The 21,431-nt window shown below is 31.6% G+C and overlaps 2 protein-coding genes across 2 annotated transcripts in view; one reads left to right on the top strand and one right to left on the bottom strand.

The window, feature by feature from the left end:
• Positions 1 to 273: 273 nt before the first annotated feature.
• Positions 274 to 21,431, bottom strand: part of LOC125067436 (neuropeptide SIFamide receptor-like) — a 143,538-nt gene continuing 122,380 nt past the window's right edge. The window contains exon 3 of the mRNA XM_047676048.1: positions 274 to 1,042. Within this exon, the coding sequence (XP_047532004.1) occupies positions 274 to 1,042 (769 nt within the window). The remainder of the gene's footprint in view (positions 1,043 to 21,431) is intronic.
• On the top strand, positions 19,380 to 20,094 carry LOC125067439. Its single transcript, XM_047676052.1, has 2 exons — positions 19,380 to 19,421; positions 19,620 to 20,094. Exons 1-2 carry the CDS (start codon positions 19,410 to 19,412, stop codon positions 20,064 to 20,066), a joined length of 459 nt encoding a protein of 152 aa, XP_047532008.1. The 5' UTR covers positions 19,380 to 19,409; the 3' UTR covers positions 20,067 to 20,094.

The raw sequence follows: 21,431 nt of genomic DNA, 5'->3' as shown, positions 1-21,431 counted from the left end.
TTATTTATTTATATACATTTTATCGAATTACGTATAAAAGTACATATAATTACATTAAAACATGTTACAATAATTTACTTCACTAGATTATTGAATTGTCACGCGAGTCGAGTAATCGATTATGACACAGGACGACACCAAACTGACGAACTTAAATTCAAGCACAAAACTTTTATGTCGATATGCAGAATAACGTCTCTATTTGCTTTGCAAATCATGCGAGACTCTGGACCAAAGGTCATATTTTAACACCAAATATTCTAGACAGATATCTTAGACACCCGTGTTATTGAATATGAAAGATACCGCATTCTTATCAACCGGTGGTGACCGTCGTGTCATCGAAGCGTGGTTGTTGTTATTGTAATGCCACGATTTCCGCGTAGACGTACTTGACGATTGTAATGCGATCGTTTCGTAATAACGCAACCTGCCGCAACACTTCCTGCTTTTGATAATCGCAACGAATCCCTTCCTATATTTCTTATTGAAGAATGCGTATAGGATCGGATTGATGCAAGAATTTGATGCTCCGAGCCATTGAGCTAGAGGCGTCACTACGGGGAACATTTCTTCCTCCCACTTTTGAACCGGTCCGCCTAGTTTTATCCTTGCGAAGATTAGGTAAAGTGGAAACCAGGACAGCACGAAGAGAATCACGACTGCTACCAACATTTTTACAACTTTGACTTTGGACTTCTGTTGCATTCTTTCCATTTGGGCGTCTTGGGTGTCAGTGGGAATGGACCGACGCCACACCTTAATCCAGATCAAAATATAGCACATGGTTATCAGTACCATGGGTAGAATGTAGCAGAATATGAGGTTTCCGATGACAAAGTAGAGAACTTCGCTGATTGGGTTAGGCCAGACGTCCAGGCAGAGACGAACGTGAGGGTTGTCGTCGAACACAACAACCAAGTCGAAGAAAAACACCCAAGGCGTAGTGACCAGTATAGCGAAGATCCATATGAAGACGATCATCATTCTGGCTCGGCGTTTCGTGATCTGGCATTTCAAGGGCCACCAGATGGCCAAGAATCTGAAACAAATACAAACTGTTATTTGAATTTCGAAATTTGTAACTCTTCTGCTTAAGAAAACATGATCTTTACTTTAAAGGTCATAAACTTTTGTTTGCTCAGGTTCTTGGGTATCATATCAAGTATAATTCATGTTTAAACGAGGAAAAGGTCTGATCACTGATTGTGAGGATTCAAATAACGTCGAGTTTATTCGACTTTTATGAGTCAAGTTTAAATACATAAATTATATTTATGCTGTGAGTTAATCTTGTTAATAAAATATATAGAAAGAGATATCATACATTTCATACATACATTACTATAATTAAATATTTGATAAAGTGAAAAACAGCTAAATTTAAACTTAATCTAAAACTATTGATCTGTCTTATATATAAAATAAAATACTCAGAAAATATGAGAATGTAATTATACTATGATTGTCATATCTCATTATCAAGTACCGCAGCCATTATAGCACCCAAAACTTTTAAAAATTACGAATAAATTCTGAAACAATTGAAGCAAGAAAGATTTATTTAGGAACTGAACCAAAATAACATAAACTTGTAATATAATTGATTGGACAAGATCATTTCTTAAGTACTTCTTGACGGAAACAATGCTATAAATTTATAAGCATTTTTAATTACCCATTAATTGCAACCGCTGCAGTTGCAACCGAGATTAAAGTAGTAAATTTTCTGAAATCGACCGACGATATTGCTCGGAAGACGTAAATTCACTCAACCGGCTTATACAGTCTGGGAGGGTAATTGGCTCTTGTAAAAAATAAGGAAATTATGAAGATGCAAATTGATGGCTCTCAGACTCCGAGGATATAGACCCCGTCTTAAAGATGTTTTGAAACATTTCTTTCGACGGCGTCATTTTCAATAATTACGCTTAATAAGATCTTATTTAACGGTACCAAAAGAATAGTTACCATGGGCCGTGCAGTAAAACCAACTTCCTAATAATTTGCTAGAATAAACAAAATTATTATTTATTTAGTATATAATATAATTTCAAAATCTATAATATAGAATAATATTTTTACTTGATGACTGCGTTTATGTAGAAACTTGATAGACTATTCCAACTTCGTACCCAATAAATTTACACAAATATATCTTATTTACCTCTATGAGGTTGAGATTTCCAAAAATCCAATCTCACTCAGCGTCTACATCAAACGAGTGACTGTGACAAATGTTACGTCGATCGAACTTATAGTTCCAAAAGTCGTGATGAAAGGTATTTTGCAAACACCTGAAAAATTAGTACTTAAGTGGATTTGAACTCTCTATCCTTTTAGGATTTAAAAGAGTTATTGACTAGGAAAATGTAAACGCAAAAACAACAGGAAATTATTATAGTTCAATGCCATCTTAAACACATTATCGTATCAAATAACTAATACTAAAACATATCAGGTGTCATGCCCAGTTTACCGTTACCTTCAACTCCTTGAGTACATGTTAAAACACAAGGAGAGAAAAATACGTTCTGTATAATTTGAAAACTGAGATGTTTTTTAAATTATTATTTTTTTTGGTCTCGGTAGGCGTAAAGGTAAATGGGTCACCTGTTGGAAAGTGATCAGTGGTTAGTGGTATATAACCAACTACCAACATTGAACAAAGAAATGTTTTGAGAAGTTCCTTGTGCTTGTAGTTTGGCTCACTATGTATGCTGCTTGGCAGTACAATGTATTATGAGAATGTACCTACCCAGACAGACTTGTAAAGCCCTATCACCGAGTAAATTAAATAACTTGACATATGTCTACGTGTACTTTACGTTATGCGTAGTGATGTCCACTAAACTTATCATCAAGTATCCATCATCATTATTATATTAAATGGAAATAGAGAACTAATAATATTCGAAATTAATATAATTTTCGGTTAAGAGTCACGCGTTTTAACCTCATACGAGATAACTAGACTTAATTTAAATAAACGTTAAGTGACATTACAACCAAACATTAGAGGCTTCGTTGAATTATAATTCTGATCAATATCGATTGACATTCGATAAAATGATTAACAAACACGTCTTACGTCTATAGTATTGGACGTACGCTTTTTGCACGTATGAAATTTTACGTCAAAGTTGGTGGCACACTAAGTACGAAGTTCAATTAATGTCAAAATACTGATATCTTAATAAGATAAATTTTGTTTATCTGTTTCATAAATGCATACTTCTATTATTGGTTTATTATTTACAAAATAATATAAGTGGCCTTAGCATGGTTTTTACGGTTTCATTATTGACCACATGATATAAGTAAGTATGACTAAGATAAATTATGAGAAATATCAATAAAGAACACCGCAAGGTCTAATGATTATTCCGAACTAGCAATACTAGGGAGCTAGTTCGGAAACTTGTTCTAGGTAATATTAAAAATTCTTAAGTAATTGGCACCGGCTATCGCACAGATACGGTGATTAGCTTCACTGACTGACTGTCACTTAAACCGGTTATAATATTTAATTTAAATCAAACGCATTGTAACACAAGCTTTAATATATATCGACCTTCAAATGTCACAATTAATATACAAGTTCGTAACAGCATTCAATCAATGATTTTCAATTGAATCTAGGCCACTATTAACGTGTAATTGTGTCGCGTAAACAATTTATGTAATCTAATCTCCCACAAAGTAGGGTAATGTATTTACACTGATTGTTTATGTGTGTGTTAATTAATTAATTGCAATTGAATTTGAAGAAGCTTTCCCGTTATTATAAGATGTGACATTACAAGCGCTGCAAGGCGGAAGGAAGCTTAACGTTATTATATCAACTATCCAAAGGTCAAGTTTGTATAATTTATTAATGATTGTATCGTTTTTATGTGTTTTAAGAATTCGTGTCGTGATAATGTTATTGTTGCTTTAATTAAAATAAAACCTTCTTTTGATCTTGGATCCGTTCATAGATACACATGTGGAAGAATTTCATCTGATATTAAAGTTTAATTGCCTATTAGAAGGTTTTAATAAAAAAAAGTAAATATTAAAATATATTTAGCAATTTATTATAAAATAATTTATCTAAGTATATAATCTGTATTAAACAACATAAAAAACCTTTTAAGTGTGATTTCCCACAAGAATAAGAGCTAAAATCGTCTCAAATAACTAACCAACACCACTCAGAAATAGATGATCTAAAACAAAAAACAACCGGAGAAAAGGCAGCTGACGGCTTGACAAATGACCTGTCATGTTGTTAGGCCCACAGAATATTGACCCTATGCATTTTATTGTTTTCAGGTTCAATGACCGAAGGCTTCTATTACAAACGCTTTTGAAAGAGATCATATGTTCTAAGGGGTTGCTTGTTTCGTTTGTCGAATGCTATTCGAATTTTGTGATGTGATGTATTTATATGTTTCGTTTTTATATGTTTGCAAAGAAATTAAAGAGGTAAAATATTTTAGTTTATATGTATCCTCGGACCAAATGATCCGATACCAAAAATAATTTGAAGTAATAGGACGCTACATTATCTGAGTGCTTGCTATAAGGAATAAATATTTATATCATTCATACTGGTCGAGCTATTTTTACAGTTTTGTTGCTAGAAAATCAGAAATAAATACCTCTTAAAACAAAACATCTCTTGAAGATATCATGTTTTCAAATTATGTGCAACCAAAATTCGCTGCAGAAATCCGTTGGATAACTTATAAATATAACATTTAACAATCAATTTAAATCACAAAAAAAAAATTAAGACGTCATACTGAACAAGATTACATAGATGATAAAAATCTTGCAATTAATATTCGTTGATTTCCATACAGGATATATAAATTGTATATAATTATTATATGTGAGAATGAGTACGATAATATATGCTTAGAAGATGTAAAGATTTTTATGTAGGTTTCTTATTAAATTTGTCATTGAAATAAAGATAAAACTTAAGTAGAAAACTAATACTTAAGCTAAAGGCTGTCTTTTTAGAGTTTTGTTATTCACCAACCTTGGGAACTAACTGCCCTTGTGCTTGTAGTTACACTGACTCACTCATCTCAAATCCGGAACATAACAATACCAATTAATTCTGTTTGGTGGTTGTATATTATATGAGTGGGATAAAAATAAAAAAGATTACGCAAAGTCGATGGAGCACATATTGCATTAAAAACAAAAAAACTTGTTCTTGTATAAAAAAAGCAATAAATATCTTTAAAATAACAATTAAACTTTCGAATAAATCAAAATTTCAGCAGTTTCCAGTCGTAAAGCCGTGCACTTATGTTAGCTGAACTCATAAACCCGATCAACGATTTGGGTTAAACGCAGTCATAATTCACGAAGTTAACGAATAAATTACTTAATATTCAGAAAAGGTGAAGAGGCATTCGACTTCATCGTCACTGGGTCCAGTAGATCGTTTTTTACTAATCAATTTTTATGTGTGATACTTTGGTGGGTGACTTTTTTATTTTTTAGGATTATAATTTATGCTAAATAATCTTTAGTATATTAAAATAATATTTTATAAGAAGGAAATACTAGTACCTCGATACTACAAAACTGTTGCAAAAATTGTATATTAATCTAGAACCAAAATACATACATATTTTGCATTGAAATTGTCTTTCATTATGCTGGTATTTTTTTTATTGTTATTATTGATATTTTTCCTATATATTATAAAGCTTTTTTTATTTTTTAAAATTATATAAAGTGCTGATTAATTTATTATAATTTTATTTTTTTAATAACTTAGTTCTTTCGGATTAAACATTTCAAGTACTTGACAAATGCTTCCTCTTAGCATATTACAATAGGCTGCTCTACAGTTATAAGTAAACATATAGCAGAATATCACGATGCTTTTCTTCCCTTAAGATGTAAAAAGCTATATAAAGCTAAAGATAGGAGGGTGTTCGAGTGTTAAGGAAAACATCGTCAGATGTGGATGAGAATCTGCCACGTGTATTAAGCGCAGTAACTAAGCGCATTGGTAAGTAAGCCGTAAGTTCTTAAGGCGAGGAAGTTTAGCTATGAGACATCAACAAGCTGTTACTTTTTTTTAAAAGGTCGTAAGATCAATATGATATTTAAAAATTTGCAATTACAAAATTTACATATTTTCCTACGAATAATCTTTTAGCGTATTTGCTCGGATTCATTTATTTTTTTTCTAATATATTGCGAATTGTCGATAAATACGAGATAACGTTACACTGACAGCTTTCAAATATTTAGAAATTTGTTTATCATGTCAAGGCTTTTGTTTCCCGTGTTCTTTAAATATATCCGATTAATTTGTCTGATTAGAATTTATGACCATTTCCTTTAAATTTACTAAAAAAATCTAATTGAAGTCCTTAATATTTTGCAATGATATCGATCAATTAATTTAATATTTTAGACATATTTTATTTTATGTTATAATTATCATTTGCCTGCGGCTTCCGTTTGCTTGCGACAAACTTTACTTACTCGTACTTATTGGTGAAAGGATAACATTTTAAATTACAAGAAATTCATCTAACTATTTTTGTTCGATTACCTCGATTGCCTATTGGGTAAATAAAAGGCTGTAGACTTCGAGGTCTTTGGGTGGTATCTCACCATGAATAAATAAACAGATATGAAGTTTTTCTGTCGAGTAATTCTTAACAGAAGCTTGACTCCATTTCTTCAAAAAACCTATCAGACTATGAGGAAATAAAGATTACTCTGTAACTCTTTGAAATTATTCTTGGTTTTAAAGGTATGTAGGACTTTTGGCTATTTGAAAGACTACTCTTCGTCACGTCGTGGTACGTTGCGGGATCGCTTGCGCCTGTACCGTGAGGTTGACTGACTAAAATTCGGCCGTGAGCACATTATTAAAAAATAGGATTTAAAAAATCTTTCATCCATCCAATATTAGGTAAATTACATGTTTTTGTTTTTTTTTTTTAAACTTTTATGGAAAATAAGCCAATAATTCTAGTGAAACTAAAAAATGTGAAATTACGCAAATTTCGAGCGTTTTAAATTTTGACTATTGAAGTGAAGTATGAATTTTATGTTATCGAATTTTTTAGAGTTCAAGGAACCCAAAAAACCAAACTATTAATCTCGTCAACCGATTGACATTATATTGTCGGTTATGTAAGATGACGTACGCCCTTTTCACTTAAGACATCTTAAATAACGAACACAAAAGCTTGTGTCACAAAAGCGTATGGCGCAAATGCTATAATTATGTGAAAAAATACACCTTGATTTATTGAATAATGAGTGGTGCCATGGATGCATAATGGAACCGACAGTGGCTTGTTCATTGGTTAAAATAATTATTATATCCATTTTTTTCTTCTTTCGAATGTCAAATTAATCATGGCAGACCGAGAGAAATCATTGTTAAGCAGCGAGTAAGCCTTTATAATATTTTTTTAAGTAGTATAGATTTTTCTCGGGGTCATATCATCAGCAATCTGGTTTGCCCGCAACGACAAATAGACCAACAATTATTCAAATAAACATGCCAATAGATTAGACCACCCAAACCCTCTATCACATGAGCGTTTGTCGAATCATATTAATCGACTGTAGAGAACTGATGTGCTGCTGGAATCAGGGGAGATAGGGCAATGATCCTCTCTCATCAAAAATTACACTCTCTCTATTCATCTGTTCATAGTAAAACACATTAAACTACGGATGGACAAATGGGTCATATGATGGTTAGTAGTCACGATTGTCAATAGAAATAAGTGATTTAAGAAGTATCAATCATTCCTGATATCACCAACACGCCACCAACCTTTAAAAGACAAACACACCTCGAGCTGTTTTATAATAATTAACGTTAAAGTTCATATATTATTCTTTATATCTATGATAAACTTCCGCAAATATGTTTACCTTTGCTAATTAATAAACATGGGCGTATTACTCGATAAAAGTTTAATAAAGATGATAAAAGTTAGTATCCGTTGATATTAAAACAGAATAAAATATAATTTAATTGTATTTAATTAACATACCCGTGTATATTTTTATATAATTAGTAAATTTAACTGTTGAGTTTATTATCAGTTCTTCACTCACTCAAATCGGAACATAACGATACTGAGTATTATTATTTGACTGTAGAATATGGAATGAATACAGGATTGTACAAAGTACCACCGTTTAAAATTTATATTTTTAAATAAGATTTAAATTATTATGAATTCACATAATTATAATAAGTACCACGGCAGCGATTCTCAAGGTAGTGTTAAACTACACAGAACATTCTGTAGTAAATAAATGTGTGTGCAAATAGAGTTAGTGTACTTTCTATTTCTTTTCTCTCCTAACACGATTGGAAACAGTTGAGGTGCAGAACATCGTGCTTCAACTTCCAAACTCCGGGTTGCTGAGATATTTTTGCCAAAATTATAGTTTTTTTTTTATTTGTTCAATCCGTGGTTTGTTCCTTGAACCCCAGATTCGGTGATTTTATTAGCTATCTAAGGATGGTAAGGTAACAGTGAAATAAAAAAAGTCAATCGAACACTAAGTATTTGATTCATTTTATAAAATATAAAATGAAAAATGTTCGCGTAAAATAACAGTGACCTGTACTTACGCGTGAGTTTACAAATTGCTCAGAAAATATATTTATTTCAAAATTTATTTTATTAAAACAGAACTTACCATAAACACAACATTTTATTAGCCCATTTATTGCAGTTAACAGTCAATAACACGCTTCGACCCAATCATAATGACGCGAAATGACAATTCACGAGATCTTTACCGTCAAAACGTAGTTTCGACAATTTACCTTAATATAAAATCGAAACTCGTTCACGACATATTGCAAATAAAATCCTTTAAATTAAGTGTTCTTCTAGATTAATCGATATATCGTATAGTGTCAATAATTCGATATTTATTGCGTTGATAAAAAATTTTGGCGCCCTAAAATCAGTCACGCTTGACAGCAGTCTGGGCTGTTTGACTGCGACATTGACATAAAAAATAGCATAATTAAACTTGTGTGCAATTCGCCAAAACGTATTTAATTAAAATAACCCTTATAGAACAGTAATAAAGTCGATAACGGTTTATAATGAGCTTCTTTTTATTATGTTTACGATTCAAGTAGCAGTTTGCTAATCGATTTGTAGGCTATCCGTACTTATTATGGGAGAAATCGTATCGAAGTAAACGCTTATTAAAAATGTAAAATTTTACTTTCAAAATATGCAAAGTACATTTATTATCGACCTTTTTAATGATATATCAATGAGAAGCAGATATATGTACGATAACGTATTCTAAATCAGATTCATGACACGTTTTATAATTATTTTAATGTTCATTACGAACTAGTTATGAAAATCTTTATTTTTACTTTATTGTGTAGAATAAAGATTTTTAATTAAGAGAATTTAAGATTTCTAAATACTATTTCTTAACTTGATTTTATTTTTTTGTAAAATTTTCTAAGTATTTTTGGACAGAACTCGTTTCAGACATAATAAAACAAAAGTCGATATAAATTAACATTTTTTTTGACGCTTATTGAGTTCTTGTTTTTTTGAGAAGTAACTTATTTTGAACATAAAACTAACTCAAAAAATATTTTGGATTTGTTTAAAAGTATTTTTATTAAAATGATGTAAACCAGCGCTGAACGCTAGAAGAAATACGAACACAAATGACATACATAAAAGAATACAGTGCTTGCGGCGCTATTCGGTTCGTTTCTCTTTATTCTGTCCACTAAACAACTGTATAATTTCAGCTCAGTTATAGCTCATTTCAAATCAGACTATATATAATCCGCTTATAATCTTATAATCCAAATATTATTAAATATTAGATGATGAAAACAAATTTATCAATCAAAATAAAATGTATGCAAGAAATCGCATTACAGGATTGAGTTAGTAAGTTGGCCATTTTAATAAGGCCGCACATCGGAAGCCACGCAAAGCAGTCCTGCATCTGAACACTCTCCACTAGTCTCAAGCTGAAGTCCCTTCGTATTATGGCGATAAGTCTAATTTCGTGCAAATTTTTATGCAAGATAATACTTTCTTAAAAATTGTTGGTGGTCAGAAAAACATCAAACTTTATTCATACACAGTATTAATCAAACTCCTGAATTCATCTCCAAATATCAATATTTATATATTATATATATCCGTTGCTCATCTTATATATAAAAGTCTTTTTTTTCATGTTAGTCTGAAACACGATAAGTCAAATTCATATGAACTCATTCATAGCTGATGCGATTAGTAAATCTGATCTTCGCGTGGCTGTGTTTGGACCGTATTGACGCCAATTACGAAACATCATCTGTTTTGTAATACCCAATTAGGTCCCATTCAATGAAACAGGAGATATATCACATTCAACAGTCTTATTGTCTTATTACAAAGAATTTTCGAGATCCAAATGAGGTAGTCGCATTTAAGATAATCTTGGAGATAATAAAAGATTCAAGCGTCTGTTGTGAAATGTTTTAGAGTATCGCCAGTCATAAAGAGACCCATTTTTCCGTCCCTTTTCTGAGCGTATAAGTGATATGAATCATCGTTTTGCGTAACACGAATGACGTTTCTTGAAGGACGCCGTTGAATGAAGATAATTTTTTTCAATTCATTCTTTTGCCACTCTATTATGTAATGCGATGGTCCAGCTAGGACAGGTAAATCTTAAGCGAAGGTGATGCGTTTGAATCCTGACAAGATCCAAGATTAGTACGTAAAATAAGTACGTATAAATCCTCTAACATTATATCTCAGGCAAACATTCCGTAAAATGTAGTAACGGAAATAATCAGAATCATATTTATATGCAAAACTCATTAACATAGCTGGTAAAATAAACTCTGAAAATTTCCTCAAGAAAAGAGATCTGAAACTTTTGTTATCTAGAGCAATTGGACAAACATTTGACATTTGCTATATAGTCAGATACTGATATAGTCAGGTGGATTGTTTAAGAAGATTGTACTTTTGCGTCCGAACTGAGAAACACGAGTATTTATATTTAAAAAAAAAGAAATTGAAAGAGTCTAAAAGTATTTTAATATTAAAAAAGCATTTTGCATTTTAAAGAAATGCGAAAAGAAAAGTATCTCGTTCACAATGCAATGATTTTATAGTTTGTGATGTTGCTTCTCGGATAAATCTAGATTGGATAGATTTGTTAAGATTGACAGACTATTAGATTACTTTATAACCGTTAAGTGGATAATTTTTTTTATCCACATTGGCTCTGCAAGATGTATTGACCACTCTGTTCTACACCGTGTTCAAAAATTATTATCTGATATTACATTGGCTCACTCAAGCTGAAATAAAGCAAAATAGAGAATTGATTTTTTTAATAGAATAATATTAATGCTGCGTGCGTGGTAACCAGACGCATCTGTATAGATTATATTAGCAAGGATATGAATATTATTTATAGAAGTTCTGTTTCCAATAAATATATAGAAATCAATAATTAAATTCCAGTGTTTCGTTCTAGATTCATATATACTGTCAATAATTCGATAATCAGTCCATTGAAACGGAACTTTGGCGCCTTAAATTCAGTCAAGCCAGACAGCGGTTTTTTTATGTAATAGGTAGGCGGGCCGGCTAATGGGCCACCAGATGTTAAGTATTCACCACCGCCCATAGACATTGGCGCGGTTAGAAATATTAACCATCGCTTACTTCGCCAATACGTCACCAACTTTGAGAACTATGATGTTATGTCCCTTGTGCCTGTAATTACACTGGCTCACTCAGCATTTAAACCGAAACACAACAACACCATTGCTCCTTGGCGGCAGAATATCTGATGAGTGGATGGTACCTACCCGGACGGGTTTGAACAAAGCCCTACCACCAAGTAAATTCGGGGCTGTTTGACGGCGGCATTGACACCAAATATGGTATAGCGATACACTCATTCATGCCAATTAAAAATAAACCTTATATGATTGCAATAAGACTAAAGTCAGTCGACAAACAAGGTATGTAGCTTTAACAAGCTTTGTAATTAGAACATTTAACGAAACAATACAAAATATTAACAATACCATCAATTTTTATTACCGCATTTTAATTTTGTCGCTTCAAGCTGACATATTGTTTAATGAGCGTAAATTAATTAACTCATTATTTATTTTATAAATATATTATTATACTATAATCGAACCACATTTATAAATCTCCATTCCGATGGTAGGTAAAGTATTGTTTGCAGTGTAAGTGGTAGCTTTACATCGAAATCAACACTATTTTAATTTGATTTAATTTTAGTTATTACGTGATTAGTAAAGTACTCAAATTGAGAACTTTAAATAATTAATTTTAAATCAAACAAAACAATACCTTACAAATAATTAGCACCAGGTAGATAAAATCTTATTATATAAAACTCAATTCAATCAAGATATTCTTGTACTGATGACAGATTTCCTTGGAATCTTCTTACATTACATTAGAAAATAATACAAAATCTGAGTGATATATATAGAAAACTCATTAAAAGGTCTAGCTGTTTCCGGGTAAACGCCCGGATAACCCCCATTCTTTGTACGTTAAAGGCTATAGCCATAATAATCAAAATACACGTGAGTCGAAAAAACAAAACTTTTTTTCTCCTTAAGATTAATATGATCAATTCTTTTTATGTGTGTTATATAGTTTTGTTTACGTAAAATGAACCAAATTAACTTTACCGGTTGATTATTGAAATTTATCGACTCTCAATATTTTTCAAAAGATCAGAGCAATATATAAAGCCTCATTCAAGGAGAACAGGAAAAAATACCCACTTTTTTTTTATTTAACGACACACGATAAATGATACAAAAATTGATATATGACTTCTGGCAGAACCTTTAAAAATATCAAAATTACAAAACGCGGTGTATTAAGTTAAATAATATTTATAAACATTAATCAATCTTTCATCAGTCCTCCTTAAAAGTCACCGTCATAACACCTTTTGTGTTACGGAAAGGAGGTCAAAGGTCTGCGAAATGATTTAAGGTATACCGTGTAATGGAATTAAATGTACGTAGATAAGATTATAAATAATAAATCATGATTTTTTTAAGTGATTATCTTACGGTGGCATAATTATTATAATTGCGTCCGTTTCTCGGTAAGAGAGGCTTGTTTACGAGAATTCTGAGTTTATCGGCGTCTTTAAATCTAGAGGCGTGTCTTTCGTCTTATGACTTGTTTAAGCCAATTTAATAAGACAATGGAGAAATATTTTAACGTCTTTATAAATAAACTATATATAACTTATTTTGATAAAGATAAATAGCAATTACTTGTAGATACTTTAGATATAAGGAATAATTAAAATTTCTCACGGCTCCTATGTCTTTAGGCGGTGGTGACATTTAACCATCCTACATATAATATAAAAAAAGAGAAATCTTTTATATGTCACCGTAAAACTACCGTTAAATTATAATCTATCTAGCGGTCGTATCTTATAGCTTATTATTTATGCACAAAATTTTCGGTAGATTACATAGTGAGCCAAAGGGAATTTCAATTAAATCAATAAACTCTAAACAAACTGACATATTATAAAATATCAAATTTTTTATACGTTTTATTGCAAGTTAAATCACCGTACACAATCTCTCTCGATAGCTGACAAACTCGCAAGATAAATTATAATCTAACGTTATTTAATATTTTGTGGTGATACATAAATAATTTAACTAATCATTTGTTGAAATTAAAAAATACAATTATATAAATATTCTATGATTTATTAATATCTGCAATCATTGAACGACATAAACGATAGCGACAAGTTTTTAATATTGATTTAGCTCGAAGCATTTTCGAATTAGAATTTAACAGAAGTTTTATCATAACACATAATTATACGACCTTCAAATGTATCGCTCTTTTTACCGTTAAACTGTATATATGTTTAAAAAAATCATGTAAGGCGATGAATAATGTCCTTACTGCAATTCGTTTTGATGTTGTAACATTGTGAAGTGCAAGAAATACCAGTAATAAATTACACGATAACTGTAATTTTTGTCAAATTACAGGTTTTTATTTTGACGCGATTTTTGTTAATTTGCATTTTTACATGCATTTATACAAGTAGCCGTTTTATTTACAATAAAGCAATTTTATATTTCGATTTAAATGTGACAATATATCAAGAATTCGATTTCGAGTTAACTTGTATGACTCGAAATTAAACACAGGTTCATCCTGATTATTAATAATAAAATTTAATTTATTATTATATAATAATGTATTTATTTGAGAAACCTACGTGATATTTAAATATATATCAAAATCTTCATCACTTTTACAGGCTAACTCATCGTATAATGACTAAAAAGAAAAAAGCGTCCTGCGCCTACTAAGGAAAAAATCAATTACAAAATATTAAACAAAAATCAACTAACAAATTTAATAAGAAAAAACATATTGTACAAAAAATACTAAATAAATCTTGCAAACATGCTCACAATTAGAGCAGGTGTTACTAATAGAACAGGATGCATTATTGTGGAGACTTGTGCGCAAAAACGTCTATTTTCAGTATTTTTAATAAATTACTATAATATATTTGAGACAAACTAAATATTCATTGACGTATGCTCAAAAAATACGTCTGAACCGGCATTGTCATGTTACAATATATAATTAAAATAAACTAAAACCGGTACGGAAAACAGATTCAAACAAGAAGGACCAGCAAGAAATTAAGTTATTTCTCTTTTCCAGAATTTTAATAAGTTTATGTCGATTAAGTACAATTTAACTTTCTGATATATACGATCATATTCTTGTCGTAGAGCTATATTTACAGAACACATTAATAGCTTGGAAATAAATTTAAATTCGGGACCTTATAATGTACTGTTGTACAAATTTGTCACTAGACTAATGATGTAAGTAAACGAGGATTATTGACAAATATATTATCAGCCGAGCCGAGATGGCCGAGCCATGGCCATGGTTAGAACGTGTGCATCTTAACCGATGCTTTCGGGCTAAAACCCAGGCAGGCACCACTGAATTTTCATGTGCTTAATTTGTGTTTATAATTCATCTCGTGCTCGACGGTGAAGGAAAACATCGTAAAGAATCCTGCATGGATCTAATTTCAACGAAATTCTGCTACATGTGTATCCACCAACCGAGGAGCAACGTGGTGGAATATGCTCCAAGCCTTTTCCTCAAACAGAGAGGAGGCCTTAGCCCAGCAGTCGGAAATTTACAGGCAGCTAATGTAATGTAATGTAATATTATCAGTAAAATTATAAAGCTTATAGTTGACGTATATTCACTAGCGATGGTCACTTCGCCAATCATGTGTTAATGTTTATATAAATTGCATTAATGTTATATAAAATGTATTTACTTTAAATTATAAAAGATACTAAATGCGGTCGAAACCAAGGATATTAACTCGAATATATTAAACATAATTGTTATGGTTTTTAGTATACTATAGATAAGATAAAATAAAATAAATTATCAGGGACTTCTATAGCTGTCGGTTTTATAATTATATAAACGTAAGAAATTACCAATTATGTAAGCAAACATCGCATGGATTGTTTTCATTCGTGCAAAACTTGGTGGTTTAATTTTGTGCAAAACCTACATTAACCCTACTATATCCAAACAGCAATACTAGGTATTTGGGTTTGATTGATGAGTGAGCTAGTGTAACTTTCTTCTCTCTTCTTCTTCGTGTGCTTCATTACTGAACGTCGTGCTTGTCCTGAAATGCTTTCACCGATGTGTCGATTAGCTTCCTCTCTGTCCTCGGCTAGTCTCATGGCAGTCGGAATATTGAGTCCTGGTATATTTTGAATCTGATCGGACCAGCGAGTAGGTAATCAACCGCGTGATCTTTTCCTTCGATATTACCTACTACGACCAGTTTATCCAGACTGTTTGGTTGTCTCCGGGAAATATGACCAAAATATCTTAGAAACTAAGTGTAACTACTACTACGCTATTTCTTTTTGCTGCTAGTTTTGTTGTTAGTGCTTTGAAAGTATCACTACTTGTCATTCGAGTTATGCGTAGCCAACACGAGGGCGTGAGAATTGGGAGGAATATCATAAATGTGTCTCCTGTGTGACAGCAACTAAATTTATGGAAAATGAAGGAGCTACTATACGCATGCAATCGTCTATCAATTCTACTCAGATTAATGTTAAAAAAAATTATTGGTACATTTTCTTGATTATACCCATATCCAAACTAATTTTAGTTTGATTTAATCCAGCAGTTTGTACCTCACACTATGGATATAAAATCTTTGCCATATTAATAGTAACAAGATACTCGTACACCAATAAAAATGCTATCAACTTATCGTTTTTAATTACAGATAAATCCGTATAATTTATTTTTATTTATTTTTCGTCACATAATATATTATACGTTATATATAAAAGTAGATTATCTAAATTAACATATTGATATTAATTATAATTAGTACTTACGATACGATACTTGATTTGAAAACCGGTTACATCACGATACAGTTATTGAAACAGCGCCCATTTCATCAATGTTATTGACTTATAAGTACTTAATAACCAAACGGTTAGGTTTACAAATTATTTTGATAATTAAATCACAAATTTTCAACAATCAACTGATTTTATTTTTAACACGCTTATATTAGCTTCACTTGTGACTATGTATGTATTGTATGTATGTGTGTATATATATATGTAAGCAAATCTTGAAATCTTAATTTGACCCGCTTCCCGGTCTTCGATTAGGATGAAATTTTCCACACGCTCTGAGTTCTGATGACAATACATGACTAGCTAATAATTACAAATCCAATATGGCGGCCTCCCTGAGATGGCGGACTGGCTGTTTGAAATCCACCCCCATGATATTAAATGAAAGGGTTTGCTGTCAGGAATACGAAAAAAAATAGTAACGTGACTTAAATCCAATATGGCGACCGTCCAAGATGGCGGATTGACTATTTCAAATGCACTCCCATGATATGGGTATTAAATGAAAGAGTTTGCTTTTGTAATTTTTAGTGTGTGCTAAAAGCGTATTTTTTAGTTTTTTAAACTATCATTAAGTTTATTTGTAATTAAGGAATAAATAAATAGGATTTTCATTACATGTTTTTTTTTTGTTTAATTGGTTCTTAAGGAATTACTCATAAACCTAATTCATCCCTTATAATATTAAGTGTATTTTAGAATAGGGTCGTTTATAGGAGCTAGAGTCGACCCTGTGACCTCATCTTTAAATAGCTCATATATCATATACATATATATTGAAAATTACATTAGTCACTTCGAGTAATAAAAAAATAACTGTAAACAATTCCAAGATCATTCAAATAAATCTGTATTGCCCAAAGCAATTATGATTATTCTGAGACTCGTGGAATTAAACATGCTCTTTCGAACACGGAGCACGTCACTGAATGTTATCGGCTTTCAATTGTTCGCTAATTTCATTAGATATTACTTCACAATTTATAAAATCTTACTTTAAATCGAAGGTCGTTATAAATACAATGAAGTAAGAGATTATAATCAGATGATAGAAATGATATTTCTTTAAAGAAGCGTATACATAACGTTTTAATTAGGTAAGTAGGGCTTTGACTGGTTACAAACGCCCAAGGCATCATATATTCTACCGAGCAAATAAAATACTTAATATCGTTGTGTTTTATACCCAATTGATATAAAATAATAGTTAACGACGTTGGTGGCACATTAGCGATGTAAGAAATGGAAGGAAAGTTCTTAGACCTACGTCAATAGAAACTCATCACTATTGAGATAATCTAATTGTTTTAAATGTATTAGCCTACAGAATTAAAATTATAATGTTACTTTTATATAATTTGAAAGTTAATCTGTAGTTTTCTTTAAGAAGTAACTCCACTTCAACGTTAAAATTCAATAAATAAATATTAAGGTAAGTGTAAAGTCGCTTTAAGCCAACGTTATGACTTGCGTATTTCCTACTCTGCAGATTAGGGCTAGGTTACAAAATTCATCGAACGCTTGTATATTAGAGATTAACTTGTTAATATTACAAATTCGCCTTTTATTTTTATAATTAATTTCATGCTTAGCAGCTCAATAAGTAATTATGGTGAGGAAACCTGCATGAAATAATCCGAAACAATAATATAAAAATGGAACTCTTTACCAGCACACGTGTTCCCCCCTCCCCTCATCTTATAAACTGGGTGCCTTCAATCAAGGCGTGAAGAGGCGAGAGTGACTAGTGCAGCTCATTCTTGCTGACTGTACTAGTTGTCTTCGCGTTTGGACTCCACTTCCACTTACCATCAGATGGAGTGGAGTCATATGTCTACGCTGACAATATAAAAAAAGCATTCTTCTTAAAAGGAAAGCCATATAAAGCCATGTTACTATTGTCAGTATTATTATGTTCCAGTTTTTAAGACGAGTAAGCCAGTGTAATAGACACAAGGAACATAACAACTTAGTTAGTGGCACATAGGACACCTCTATATACAGTGATGACCACTTACCATCAGATGGCCCGAATTCCCGTCAACAATACTGATTTCATAAAAATAAAAATAAATGGTACCATATTTCGTCTCGTTTCATTATTGTATAAGAGATTACAATTTATCCGATGGATCTCCAACGTGTAATCCATTGTGATGACTCTCCGAACAATGAGTCTCCATATTTATGGACTAAAGGAGATTTAGAAAGCTATTCTGATGAATTATTAATCCCACTAGAACCCCTCCCAGAAGTATAACAACATGTTTTTTTAATAGAAGCATTGTTTATTAATTGTCAAAAATTTACAAGGATGATTTGTATTTGAAATAATTTGCATTTCTGAAATACAAACTTCAGACCAAAGAAATACAAGGGTTTATTTTAAACCTTAAATATAACAATGATATTCCACAGTAAGGTTACTGAAATTGTATTTTATCGGAAACGGCCTGGAGGCCATCTTTTCATTCCCAAGGTCATCATAAAGTCATTAATTTTGTAATAACATTCAGGACGCAAGCAATTTTCGGCAATACGTTTAAAATTTTACAATTGTCTATTTTTAAAAGTTTGAAATGGTGACTTGGCTAGACACTTGAAATTTTAGCAACAACTAATTACATCGAAAACAAAAGCAAAAGAATACTGGTCGGTTAAAAAGTACACAAGTATGACCTCCAAAATTTTATTTAAAATAGATTCGGATGTGATGTCATAAATACGAAGGTGATTTCTTATCAGAAGAAATTATCAAGTACACACCGGTTATAGACTGGGGCGTATATTTTTTGCAGCATATAAAAACATCGAGCTGGATTTACAGACTAGCAGTTGACCAGCAGACGTTACAAGCAAAATGCAACAAATCGTAAGTTAATTTAAAATTAATAGGAATATAAAATAAATTTTGAAAACAGTCACCGAAAATAATTATGTTAAATTGGTGTTATTAGAATTGGTTATTATATATAAAAAAAAAAACATTATAAAATTTAAATATTCTAAAATAAAGTATTTCAGATTACATAAATGTATCAGATATTTTCAATATAACTGTTTGTTCCAGATCATCTTCAGCGCCATTTTGGCAGTCACCCTCGCCGCACCAGGCTACCTAGGATATAACACCTATGTACCGCTTGGCAAGTCGACCGTCACAACAAGCAGCCAATCTATCGACCATGGAAGTACCCACGTCCTACACACGCCTGTGCTGGCGACCCATGAAGTTGAATACCACGTGCCATTAGGAAAGACAACAGTCACAAAGAGCAACCAAGTTGTGAACCACGGCAGCACCGCAGTGGTCCACACTCCAGTGGTCCATGCTCCAGTGGTCCACGCTCCAGTAGTCCATGTTCCAGCGTTCCACGCTCCATCATACTACACGTCTTACTCCTCTCCACTAGTCTCGTACAAAACTGGCGACTCTGCTATAACTCATCAAAGTTCAACTGTGCACGAAACTGTACCAGTTGTTAACTCATTACCGCTATACGCTTCATACCATTGAATTGTTTTATGAATAAATGTTTCCGTTACTAAATTATATTTTTTATTCGCCTCCTCTCGTGTTTCAAATTACTATTCTTCTACTCACTTAACGTGTTGTATTTAAAGAGTTATATTTCAACCAAATATTAATTTGGTAGAATTTTTATAAGCAACAGTCTTTTATTTTTAAATTCAATCTCCCCTAATAATGAACAGGAAACACTGAATATTACATTTAATTAGTTTTAGATTTAATTAAAAACTGTAACTAAGTGTTCTTATGAGCCTACTTGAATAAAAATTACCTTCTTAAGTATGTTTCCAGTTTGACATTGATTCTAGGAAAAATAATTTACTAGTTTATGTACGACTGCGATTTTGGAATTTTAGAATTACTGTTATACCTCATTAGAGTTAATTTTAAAGGTAATATTGATGAAAGACTACTTAAGTTTTTTTTTCAAATACGACAGTAGAATAGCTAGAATGAGAAAAGTTAAACCAAAGATCCGAAAATCAAACCCGAGCACAAGAACAAGCACTTCCGTCCTTCCGGCTTTTGCTACGTGCTGATGGAAAATATCCATATAAAACCATGTATATTACTGCTTCATTACATTGTCAAATGTTTTATTTAAGAGAAGAGGAGGCATTTGTCCAGAATTGCGCCATTTTTAGACTGTTTGCGAATTTACAATTAGCAATTACAGAATAACAGTAATTGTTATAAACTAAACCTTGGTGATATTTTCTTCCTAATATTTGATTTGATGGAACATGCAAATATATTTAGTTAATTCAAAATACATCATTTTATTTAATTTTTAATCTAAGATATATTTGAACTGTTGTAATAAGCTCCTCAAAAGATTATTTTAAAATCAATTTGTAATCAATCAGAGAAATGTACAAACAAAAGATTGTTAGAATATTTATGAACTATGATAATATATGTAGGAACATTATCAGGTCTGAAAATATAGATGTAATATCTGTAAACATAAACCCACACAATAATCGCAAACACTTAGACAATACAAAATGCTTATTCTAAACAATAGACTCTTGGATCCATAGAATATTGCATAACACCAAAATGTCCATAACAGAACCTTACCGGCTTATTGATTGTATTGGTAGAATCATACTTATAAATATACTAGCTCCCCGTCCCAGCTTCATACGGGTACAATAAGAATCATTATATAACTTTTGTATTGAGGAGTCTTGTTTTGTTTCGGCGGCGTAAGGTGAAATTTTCGGCTTTTTCTTGTATAACATTCGTCTTTAATTATTGTGTCTTGATGAAAACATACTAAAATTCGTTGCGTAGTTTAAAGATCTAAACGTACAGACGGCGGGAAAGGAATTTTCGTATTACTAC

Source organism: Vanessa atalanta, chromosome 11 (assembly GCF_905147765.1).
Source record: "Vanessa atalanta chromosome 11, ilVanAtal1.2, whole genome shotgun sequence".
Classification (NCBI taxonomy): domain Eukaryota; kingdom Metazoa; phylum Arthropoda; class Insecta; order Lepidoptera; family Nymphalidae; genus Vanessa; species Vanessa atalanta.
Note: the sequence above shows the minus strand (reverse complement) of the source record. Positions and strands in the feature narration are given on the sequence as shown.